At 39.4% G+C, this 12,464-nt stretch overlaps 1 protein-coding gene across 6 annotated transcripts in view; it reads right to left on the bottom strand.

Moving 5' to 3' along the window:
• Positions 1 to 12,464, bottom strand: part of GRAMD1C (GRAM domain containing 1C) — a 58,481-nt gene that overhangs the window by 30,414 nt on the left and 15,603 nt on the right. For all 6 annotated transcript variants that reach the window (XM_054088856.1, XM_054088836.1, XM_054088846.1 and 3 more), the window contains 4 exons: positions 9,154 to 9,238; positions 4,605 to 4,708; positions 2,754 to 2,849; positions 1,457 to 1,537 (listed from right to left, as the gene is read on the bottom strand). In XM_054088856.1, coding sequence (XP_053944831.1) covers positions 1,457 to 1,537; positions 2,754 to 2,849; positions 4,605 to 4,708; positions 9,154 to 9,238 — 366 coding nt within the window. The remainder of the gene's footprint in view (positions 1 to 1,456; positions 1,538 to 2,753; positions 2,850 to 4,604; positions 4,709 to 9,153; positions 9,239 to 12,464) is intronic.

The raw sequence follows: 12,464 nt of genomic DNA, 5'->3' as shown, positions 1-12,464 counted from the left end.
GGCTGGAAGGCAACCCCAAACTCCTCATCCTAGTAGAAGATCAGAAAGTCACTATTACATTGCAGAGGCAGGAGATTAGGTTAAGAGAAATCCTGTTTTCAGAAGCAGCTCCAAATGTACCATATTAAAAAGCCCTACATACATGTCACAGCAAAACTCTGTTTTACAACTGAGAACTCCAAGCGGAAATTCACATAACAGACTTCTATCTTTCAACATACTTCAGATAGAAAGAATATAGAGAGCTCCCAAGCTAGCCGGATGCACTGGTCCCTAAAACCTGCTGGCTTAATTAATCTCATCTTGCATGCAGTCCATGCCTTCCACAGAATTACCCTAGTTGTCTCTGTTCCAGCCCCATGAGTAGGTCTGTAGTAGTCTGTAGGACTGTCCGTACATTCGCCCTCCAGCACCACAAACTAACCAAGTTAACTACCATTCCTGCAAACTCTGTCTAACAAAAGAAACCCAAGGTTAGTTCCAGTTGTACATTCCAGTCAAAAAGATGACAGTACATTGTGGTTTTTGCAGTGCTACTGCTGGATTCAAGACGAGATGGCTATGATGTTTAACAGTTCAATAGTAGTTGACAGGAACGATAAGAGATTTGCAGGAAACATTCGTTTCGCCTTACACAGCATTTTCCTTTATTTTCAGCTTTTGTTTAACAAAGAATGACTCTAGTCTGCCCTAAAAATCACCTAACAAAAAATCTGTGTGGATACAACAGAAGTAGTGCAACAGCTTTAAGCCTTTGGGCACTATTGTAGTGCAGAGTTATATGGCGATATTTCAATGTTCAACTGTGTTGAAATATTTAAACAAGAGCTATAAACACAAAGGAATTGGTTTACAAAGCTTGCATTACTTATAGCAATGTTCTGCAAAAGCGTCAGTCCATATTTGGAAAGATTAGCTTAAGCATCTACAAATTGCAATATAAATCAAGCTAACTAGCAGAAGTTGCCAAAATACACTTCTATATCATGCAGCCTGCCTTTGCTGCATTTATTCAAGGTCATCGGAGTTGTAATGAGTTGGCTGGCAGAGGTTCAGATAACTTATCCGAGAAGGTGACTTTTGGCTTTTTCCTTAAAAAGAAAAAAGCTTTCATGGAAAAGTCTCTTGCCTTTTTGATTACAAACTAGCCATAGAAAATGTGAAGCAAATGCACGCCAATTTAATAACATCTGATTCAGTCGATGGTGAAGAGAAGCATGCAACCTATCTTCAAAGACAAAATGCTCCATCAACAGCAAAATGTAGACGGCAGTATGAGAGGCAAAGGATGGCAAGTTATCTGGATCTAAAGTACAATGAGCCAAAATAGAACATCACATCAGATTTCTGTGTCAAAAAGAAAAAGCTAATTTCTTAAGGAAAGTCTCTTATCTTCCAAAGACACATCTGCTTACATTCGAAAAAGATTGTTACTTAACACAGGTACCAAGCTTACCTTATCCAGCAACACATTCTGCCATAAGCGGAAGATACTGAGGTAGCTTCTGTCTCTTGCACTGAACGACGTGAAGAAAAACTGCAAGAAAAACGAGGTGCAAAAAGGTAGCTTGTAGGTACTTTTAAGAAACCCAGAAAGCTTCCTTGTATCTTGGATATCCTAAGGTTTTCAGTAATGGCGTACACCTCTCCCACTCAAACCTGGGGTCATATTTCTCACACTCCACACTTTTTATCACTTTTAATAAGTAAGATTTAGTTTCCCAATATCCATACAATACATAAAGACACTTGGCTCCTCCAGGCATACAACTGCAATCATTTGTACCTTTATGCTAAAGGAAGAGCTCCCCCTCAGCTAATTACACAGTAAAATTCTTTATCCCACTTCCAAATAGGAGGTGGAACAAATCAGATGCATACACCTGTTTCTAACAGGCCACAGCCCTTTCCACATATTCTTTTACCACATATTCTTTCTACCACATATTTTACTAATCTCTTATGAGAAAATATGTAATTAACTAAAATAGAAGATCAAATTATATGCATCATTTGCAGTATTGAAATCTTTCCCATTTGAAAGTTTGTTTAGCAGAGAAAGATTCACCTTCCTTAATGATGAAAGTTAATATTTAATAAATTGGGAGGGAGCAGCCAAATACAAGGAATCACAGTCGACTCAAAGAACAGCTTCAGCTCCACCCTGGAAAACTATTCTTTGTATCCAGCCAAGAATTATTATTTTCAAAGCATTGACAGAAGAAGCATCACCAAGTGTGTTGCACATGAGAACATTCTGCATCGTGCTTTTCAGTTTTTCCAAATACACACCCAAAAGCTATGCTTCCCAGAAATAAAGTTGTATGTTCTATGGGTAGATTTCTCCACAAACTCAAAACTCATGATATCACAGCCCTTTTATTTTCAGCAATTTTCTTCCAGGGACACTTTCAGTTGAGTTATGTCACAAAAATATCAAACTGAAGGACTCTCATTCTCAATTTATGCTCTGAACTTGTAGTTTTCAAATGGCTTCCTTTTGAGAATCAATGGGACAAAAACTTCCCTATGTTCTGGTTACTGCATCAACACTAGTCTGTGATCAAACTAAAGACGAATTATCAAGTCAATACGCACAGGGACCAAAACACTAAACCTGTCTCCTAATCCTTACCACATTTAAAGATTTGACAGGAAAGTTACTTATGCAAATTTAAAGCTACAACAATCGCTCTGCCCTGGATACCAGGGTTTTTTTTAAAAAACACACACATTTAAATAGAGGTTTTCACCTTTTCTCCCTTTGTTGCTATTTGTATAGCATTTGGAATGAGCCGAGCAGTTTTCTCCTTTGTCATGAAAGTGATATCCTTCAACGCAATAGAAATCTAAGCAGAAACAGATTAATACGACATTAAAAATAACTGTTAAGACTAAAAATTTACAAAAATCACAGAACATGCAAGAGGAACCCAAGCCAACCCCAAACCCTAGAATACAATTCAGCTGAAATCACAAGGGCAATTACTGTCCCCAACAGTAAGCTTAACAGCAAGCATTCCCAAAGCAGAAGCAAGTTAGGATGACTTATAAATTTCCTCTTCTTTCATATTAGGACTAAGGAAGCAAGTAGTTTTCTTTTTTTCCTTCCACTCCTCCAGCAACACTCAAGGATTACGGGCACAATCCTGACCACATACAGATCACAGACATGAAAGCTGATCCCAATCAGTATGCTATACGTAAGGCAGGACATAGATCTGATAGCAACTATCTTGCCTATGTCACCTCACAGAAATTACCAATCTAGTCTTTTTTCAGAGTTTTGTTTGCAGTTCAGACACTGCAAAGATATCTTCTTGCTCGAGTGTGTTTGTTTTGCATATGAATACTTGAAATGTTTCTGTTTAGAAGAGCATAGTCTGATTTGCTGCAATAAGCCATTTCCATTCAGCCTATCCTCTCCCCTTCAAGGTAAGGCCGTGCTGCCATTTGGCTTAAAGAAAGGAAGAACATACATTTGGATCTTGCTTTTTCTCTTACTATCTCTCTTTTTGCATCAATGCAACCAACGCAAGCAGGTCCTAAACCTTAGCTCTAAGCACTGGAGCTGATGATCTCAGATTGCCTTAAGATATCACTCTGCTAAACAGACAGGAACAGGTTACCAGGATGTATGCTGTTTGGCTGAAAAAAAATTACCCTTCAAATAGTTTATATATTCAAGGGTGTAATTTCAAAGGGAATTAAAAAAAAAATAAATCAAGCCTACATTCAATCAACAAATCCATCCGATGAAATTAAGCTTGGTTTTCAGTGAAGCATTTCTATACCCTCTCTTCATCTTAAGTACATAAGCTATTTGCTGTCTGTCCTATGTACTTCAGAGCACACATCGTAAAATAAGCAATTAACTTAAGGTATGGGCAGTCTCACAGCCACAGAACACTTTAGTACATCTCCGTTACTTATTAATTGGGTAACCTTCCCATTCTTATTCACTGCCTGATGCTATTCCTACAGCACGTGCAACAACTGCTTGAATGAAAAATTTTAACTCGTTAACCAATTTGACAGAAATAGAGGGTCAACATGTCATGAATATTTACTTTTGCTCATACTGTTCAAAAGCTACAGGCCACAATATAAGAATTTGCAGAAAGTCATTTATAGATTCTCTTCAGCTATTCATAGATACTGGTATTTACAGGTGAGACTAAACCCAGTTAAGGTTCAGTGTTGGAGAGTTCTTGATAGGGACACCACCTTACACTGTATCACACTCCTAGTCTTACAGGACAACATTACATGTTACATGTCTTTATAAAGCAACTCTCCTTGCCAAAGAGAGGCAAAATGTCATTCAGAAACGCAAAGGATCTGCTTTAACATACCTCCTGATCTCCTTCCTATGCTGAAGGACTGACTGAGCAGACTTGCTTCAGCATTCAGATGTCTCCAGTGCTGCTCTGATTTTACAGAGCAACAGAACTACATTTCCACTCAGAGACGCAGGCTCTTTCTTTTCAGCACAAAGTTACTAGCATGAGATTGATGGGATAAGATTTGTCTTAAAGAATCTTATATGCCAATAGCTCAGGACAAAAGAGGAGGTGAGATTCAAGTGAGCTGAGAGATCTTACTGTGGTCTCCCATCGGAAAATGTTGCTGTGGAAACAGAGCCAGTTTTCAGAGAGATACAAGCGCCCTTGCAGCAGTATATCCTTCTGGAGTGCACAGGCGTAATCTATGTATAGAGAGCAAGAACAAGTTTAATCACTTTTTGCAGCTCTGTTGACCCAAAACTTAATTTAAAATGAGATAAGGGTATTTATAATAAAAATAACAAAACCATTTATTTCACTCTTCAGAAGTCTGTGAAGGAAGACTTGCACTAGGTTGCATCCAGACCATTGTTCTGAGAGAACCCCAATGCCAGAGTTGATGGAAGTATCTGAACAAGGACAGATTTTATTTACTGACCCCCCCGGTGCATTATCCTGTATTTTCAGAGAAGAGATACCAGGCAAGATCAGGAATACATGGGACAAGTATTTGTAAGTCAGACTTCAAAGCACCTAAACAAACAGAACACAAACATTTTCTAGTATAATATTATACTATCAACTCCAACATAACAGTAGTTCATATGTTGCAGTAAGATAATTTTCCACTGAATAGATCCTATCACTACCTAAAACTATCTGCAGAGTGAGACAGAAAGGCAGCTTGAAGCTATTACTGCCTCTGGCCGAAACAACCCTACTGAGAAACAGATTTCATCTAGAATGCAACTACCCATCAAACACCTGCTTATTAAGACCAGAGGATTTGGTCGCTTTTTCTAAAAAAAAAAAAAATAAATAAAAAAATAAAAAAAATAAAAAATTCAGAACTACTACTGCTACATAGTTCAGACAGACCAACTCCTTTTGGACTCTACAACCTACAGGTTACCTTATGTATAGAAAATACCCAGAATGTACCTATTTATGCAGGATGTTAATTATTTTAACTTTAGAAGTATCAAAGTTTTGTTGTTTTGAGAAGTATTGTATCTAGTATTGTCTGACCCAGAATTTTGGTTTTGTGTACAAGACGAATACAGTTGATCTTCAGGTACCAAGAGGTTCAGGAGTCCCTCACAATCCTAACTCCAAGGTAAGACTGCATCAACAGAACCTTATATTATGATTTTTAATATTCCCTTGTGTTTTCTTCTCAAATAATCAAATGGAAATGAAATTTCTTGCATACGGCACACATACAAGCCCTTCGAGACATAGCTGCAAACAGAATTACATAAACTAAGGAAATCCAAACCAATGAATTGTAAATGCTTGCTTAAAGAGAAGTCAGACACTAAAATGCTGGGAGAGCAGGGAGAGAGAAGGTAGCAGGAGTCTGAGGCCAAGGTCTTGAGGGAAGCATCACCAACAAGTTTGCATTTGACTTCTAAGTTTAAGGGAGGGAGAGGGATTCAGATCTACAGATATTGGAGCACTGGGCAAGTGAAGAGCCACACTACGACCTACCTACACAAAACAGAATATCAAAACAAAACGGAGATATTAGCATTTCTCCTTCCAAGTTTTTCAGATCCAGTAACTTAAGATGCTGCTTGTAAACAATATTCAGACAAATTAGTCAGTGCTATTCCTTCAAACTCCATTTCAAAAGTCTGAGTGATTTTTATGTCATTATAAGAAAAGAACTATGTTTCGTATCATCTTTACATGCAGTGCATATTACACTTCTTTTTTGACAGCTAAGAACAGCAGCAAGTAATCGCTTCTTTGAGCACTGTAAAGTCCCTGGTAAGTTTCTCTGCATCAAGCAAAGGAAGAGCTCTTTGCTTGGAGGATGCAAAAAGTCCTTCCAAAGTAGCACTGCTTTTTATGGCATAAATATATGTATATAATATAACGTAATGACTTTGCTTCTTATGAAGCAAGTGCTACTTTGTTTAGATTAACCCATTGTTATGTCTTTCTTCAAGTCCTTGGCAGTCTGTTCATTGAATCTGTGCTTCAGAGTTTGTGCCACAGCTTTCTACATCAATCCTGCATAAGGAGAAACATCAAAACAATGCCTTGAAGTAAAATCCTTTTCTTCTGTTTTACTTCTATACTGAACTCAAGTACTTTAAAAATGGAAAAGGCATTTTGGAGCATAACTGCCTCCTTCTGAGGCTAGAGAAGAAGGCAGGGATTAACTGTTTCTGTGCAAGTGAAATTTCCAATTTCTCGTCCATTAACCTGAAAGTAACTCAGCATGCTGAGAATGAATGAGCCAGCAATGTGCACTCGCAGTCCATAAGGCCAACTGTATCCTGGGCTGCACCAAAAGAAGTGTAGCCAGCAGGCTGAGGAAGGTGATTCTCTCCCTCTACTCAACTCTGAGACCTCAACTGGAGTAGTGTCCAGGTCTGAAATCCCCAACATAAGAAGGATATAGAATCGTTGGAACAGGTCCAGAGGAAGGCCACAAAGATGATCAGAAGGCTGGAGCACCTCTGAGCTGAGGACAGGCTGAGAGAGTTGGGGTTATTCAGCCTGGAGAAGAGAAGGCTTGGGGAGACCTTATAGCAGCCTTCTAGTACCTGAAGTGGCTACTGGAAAGCTGGGGATGTGGTCTTTATCAGGGAGTTCAGTGATAGGATGAGGAGTAATAGCTTTAAATTGGAAGGGGGAAGATTTACATTAGACCTTAGAAAGAAATTCTTCACACTGACGTTGTGAGACACAGGTTGCCCGGGGAGGTTGTGGATGCCCCATCCTTGGAAGTGTTCAAGGCCAGGTTGGATGGGGCCTTGAGCAGCCTGGTTTGGTGGGAGGTGTCCCTGCCCATGGCAGGGGGATTGGAAGTGAATGATCCATAAGGTCCCTTCCAACCCAAACCATTCTATGATTCTATATATTGAAAATCTCTTAAATATTCACTCCTTTAAAGGTTGCTTAAGTTGAGACATTAACTTTAAACAGTCACAATGCCATGTTTTCATATAAACACCCCCAAATTCTTGGACAGTGTATTTATTACACAATGCTGGGGTGGGACAAGCAGGCTTACCCAGAAGGCAAGTGATAAAAATAGGAATAAGGTGTGAAGGAGGTTGGGCTATGTTTGCCTTTTTTAGATCTTGCAGCGGTGGAAAACAGAGTCATAGCTCAAAAGGAAGTGCCAAGAAGTTATGCACCATAGTTTAGCATCCTCTGCCACTTGCTTCCTCTCCCTCCCAGCCCACGCATTTCTCGCCACCTCTGCTCTTCCAGCTGAGCTGTACTTCTATGCCTGCTCCCACATCATCAGCCTATGGATAAAGCTAAGCTGGTGTGCTGGGCTGTGAAAGTTCTCCACTTAAGGCATGCACCAACCCAGAACTAACAGATTTGCACAGCACCAGGTAACATACTTCATGCTCAGCACTAGCCTGGGTAGCACTATAACTGTATACACCAGTGTGGGGCCTAAAACATTTTTATTTGCCTTCATTATACCATGCTAACAAATCCATCCAAGTGCACAGCATTGTAAGTCAGGACCAAATGAAGACTCATTTGTGTTTTCCAACTATCTGCCATGATGGCTGATGGGAATTCATAGAGCCATAGAATCACTAAGTTGGAAGGGACCTACTGGATCATCGAGTCCAACCACCTCTAACACTCCCTAAAGCATGCCCCTCAGCACCTCATCCACCCGTCCCTTAAACACCTCCAGGGAAGGTGACTCAACCACCTCCCTGGGCAGCCTGTTCCAGTGCCCAATGACCCTTATTGCACACTTAAGCACTGACTTTTATGTTCTCATACTACATATCCGGCATTTGTCTCTGAAAGTCTTTTAAATTACAAGCACTCACTATTTCACTCAGTCCCAGAAGTCACATTAATCACAGGATGTGGGGTAAGAGTCTGGGCTTAGTTTGAGGGAGCAAGGCAAGAGCTTCTGCTAAGGATGATCTAATTGCTTAACAGTGTCACTGAAGCAACATCCCTCACTTTTGTATCAAAGTACCAAACCATTACAACTATAGAACCACTCCCTTCTCCTCAAACATTTATGGCAACTCACACAATCATAACTAGTCTACTTTAAAGTAAGAGAGGAGACTTTGACAGGATAAAAAATAAATACTTAGTTATGACATTGCAAGAAGTACCAAGCTGGTTGCCCGCGCTGGAAAGAACATAAAACAAAATCAGTGCTCTTGGGATTTAGCTCTATCTGTTCTTCTCACACTTGCATAGCACAAGCATATCAACGCATGTATGTAGAGTTTAATGTGCTTAGTGCTCACCGTGACCCTGCATAGTGACCTTTCTTTCCAGCTTCTCACCTAACGGCTGTCAGACAGTCACATGCTGTCGTGTCTAAATACCCACTAGAAAGCAGCATCAGGAAATTAAGTCTCCCATTCTGCATGCAGATGAACTGCAGGATTCTGCATCCTCTCCTTCACTTCTCAATTCCTAAAAGGAAGTCTTTTTTCATAAAACAGGCAGTACAAGAGAGAAGGATGGATCTGACTTTCCCTGAAGTTATCCAATGCTAGTTTGGAGACAGAAGAACAGAAAGGTATCAGTTGTACTTCAAATTCGCCAGAAAAAAAAAAAAACCACCTTGGATATGCTGCAGTACAGAGTTAACAGCCAGAAGACAAGCACTTTTGATGTGATTACATCTTACCTACTATGAGCCTCTCCGAGTCTGGCAGATGAGAAAACTGTCTCTTGAATTCCTCACTCCTATATTTGTAAGTGGAACTTGAGAGCTGCAACAAAGACCAATAAAAGGTTAAGCAAACAGATTTATTTTCAGCTATCAACTGTCTCCATACTGGATGTGTAATTTTACCTTGAAGAACAAATGAACATCAAAGGAGCAATAATGAATAGGTGGTATCTAAGTGTGATCATCACTGTAACTTTATGCGTGCTTATGTAAGAGTGCTTTTCCAGTATTTACAACAGGACAGGCCAAACTGTTCCTTGTAGCAGGCCAGATGCCAATTACAAGGCATTACAGTTGTATGATGGCAACCTGCTCCACTCCTAAGGACAAGAGTCCCTCCCAAGGCTAAATTTTCTAGTACAGACTAAATGAAGAGGCAGCAAGACCACAACACGAGAGGTGACAGTGCAGATCAAGTCTTCACGCAGGCCATGAGCTGGATGCAAGGACACAACCTAGAAGACCAATTTCTAATTGGAGTACCATTTTGGGAATATTACAATGCAGTGGATTTTTTGTCAGTTTCTATAATTAGACCTGTAGGAATTAAGCCAAAGTTTTCACCAGTAAACACAAACAGCAGCAGCAGCGGCACCACCACCACCTCTTGATTTCCTGACCTGTTCTACATTTGACCCCATATTTAAAAAGATCACTGCCTACGCTTCATCTAAGATTCAAACTGGGAAGTAAAGTCATAGCAAAGAAGATTAATCTCTGTGGACTTTAATTCCTTATCCTTATAAACAAATTCCTTCACCTCCATTCAAATGAAAAAGCTTCAGCATGTTCAGAAATTATTCTGCTGTGAAAGCCCCATTTTTAATTTTGCAGTAATAACAAGGCCATTTTTTTTCCTTAACAGTTGTTGCCTAGTTATTTTAGGGGCTGTCCTAAATAAATGCTGTATAAGGCAATGACTCATCTGGATGACAGCTAAAACAGGAAGAAACCGTTTTCAAGTGTTACCAAAACCAGGTATAAATATACTATAAAACACTCTTTAACACCTTTTTTTAACCTTTCTAAATATCGTAAGCATGACACTACTACTCTCTCCTTGAGCACCTGTATTACTCCAAAACTTCATGTTCACTATTAAGTCCATCTCTACCATAAGATCAGTTAGGGGACAGGGGAAGAAAGAGAAAGGAAGCAAGAACCACTTTTGACTGCATGACTTCACAGCGTTTACTAAAAAAAAAAACCCCAGTCTCAGCAGCCTGCTGCAGCATGTTAGTCACTACCCTTTCATTATGTCTGTGTTTGTTGTCAAAACAATCCCAAAACAAAGACAGACTTATCTCCAGCTTGAGGGTCTCTTAATAAATTACTGCCAATAGTTCTGCCACCTCATGAAGATTCTCACATTTTGGTGTTTTCTAACTGCTTCTTGCAGTTCAAAAGCTCCCTGAACAACACCCCTTACACGCACACATCCTATGATGGTCTGTCATCTACTTATACTTCTGAATCAAGCTCTTTGGCCACAAGAACACCCAAGTGATACTTCAGGGTCAGGTGTTTGTAACACATGAGAGGGCAAAGACATCCCAATTAATTTCAGCTTTAAAAAAGTCAATGTTACTTTCTATTACCACCAATAAAAAAAAAAAAGCCTGACCACTGGCAAGTCCTTATTTGCTGTCTGTTAATATTATGAGCATTGTAACATAGAAAGGCAGAGAGGGTAGGAAGCAGAAAATATATTCATCCCTCCCCTTCTGATAAAAGCAAACACGAAAACTTTAGACACAACTAACAGGATGACATGCTAGACATGTCCTCCGAGCTGTATGCTTTCATTTATATTTCAGCTATTTCTGAGATGACAAAAATAACATTCTGGGAGAGCATGTCATCTACTAAAGTAGACAAGCTATGGTTACTTGGTCTTGCCACATCATGCTCTGAAAGCCATGCTTAGTGGCCATACAATGACTGCACCACTTTGAAGAAATGGAATTCTTTGCAATTACTCTGGAAAAAGACATGGAGGAGAATGAAAAGCTACCTTGGATCTGTAAAGTCACCCCTTGTAGTGCCAGAGACTCTACAGTTTACACAGTCATGCCTCAACTGACTGAAGTTTGAGCTTCTGATGACAGCACTAACATACAATAGGAGAAAAGAACCTGTCTGCCATGACAGCAAAAGAAAGTTCACCATCTTCAAGCCTGAGTCATGAATCCATGACTTAAAAAGCCATGATTTTAAGGAGCAAAGTAATTCCTCAAACCTGCTGTATACAGATGAGAGCTACACTGAATTTAAGCATTTTGTGGTTATAAGACAAAAAGAATCAAGAAGAGTGAAACAGGAACATTACGCTATCATCAATATGTTTATAGTAGTGCCTGAATTGACAAGTTCGACAGCTACAAGAATTCAAACTCAAAATATGCTCAGTTTGCCTTAGAAATGGAATTTCTCTAGGGCATAAAACCCACTATAGCTTGTTTGAAAACCCATGTTGACATTTAAAAGTCTTCTTTGTCACAAGTAACAAACACGCTATAAGAAATCCTCTTGTTAATTGTAGAGTTCTACCGAGCTCTGAGGACATCTATGAAGGGGCAGCTCTGAACCCTCATCTAGGCAGCATAAATAAAACTGGAGTACATAGAAACTTTTTAACCTTATTGTTTCCTTACTTTGTATAAAAATAGCTCGGTTAGATGTCCAATTATTATGCACCCAGTATGTGGCTTGGTGATTAAGAGATGGCTCAATGGAGTTGGTAAAGAGGGACAATTTTAACACTATTGGCAATATCAATTTTCTCAAAGACAAGAAAACAAGACATTTCCAATTCCACGAGTACAGCATCTCGATCACCATTACAATACCCAAGTCGGTGACAGCATTTGAGGCAGGTTGCTGCCTCTGGGTTACAAAACTTACCATTAAATAGTAAAAGAAGGAAGGCATAAATGAAGCTGTAGTATGTCATTTCAGAGATGAAAACAGCAACTCATTTTTAACACATGCACATTTCTAAGTTTAATTAGAAGTCATCAGGCAAACACCTTGCCTGAGAATAATCTTAGGCAGTTATGCCTGTGCTATATTTAATCACTAAGAAAACTGTTAAGTCCAGCCAGCAATGTATTAGCATTCTTCATCAGAAGCCACAAAATATACCAGAAACCTGTAAAGTAACATAAGCAGAAGAACCTCTTCAACATCATCCATAAAGTCTTCCAGAAGAATTATGGAAGAACTAGATACTACTTGGAAGACATGTAACCAAGTGATGTTCATAC

The sequence above is a fragment of the Cuculus canorus genome, chromosome 1, assembly GCF_017976375.1.
Source record: "Cuculus canorus isolate bCucCan1 chromosome 1, bCucCan1.pri, whole genome shotgun sequence".
NCBI lineage: Eukaryota > Metazoa > Chordata > Aves > Cuculiformes > Cuculidae > Cuculus > Cuculus canorus.
This window is presented reverse-complemented; position numbering and strand designations above follow the sequence as displayed.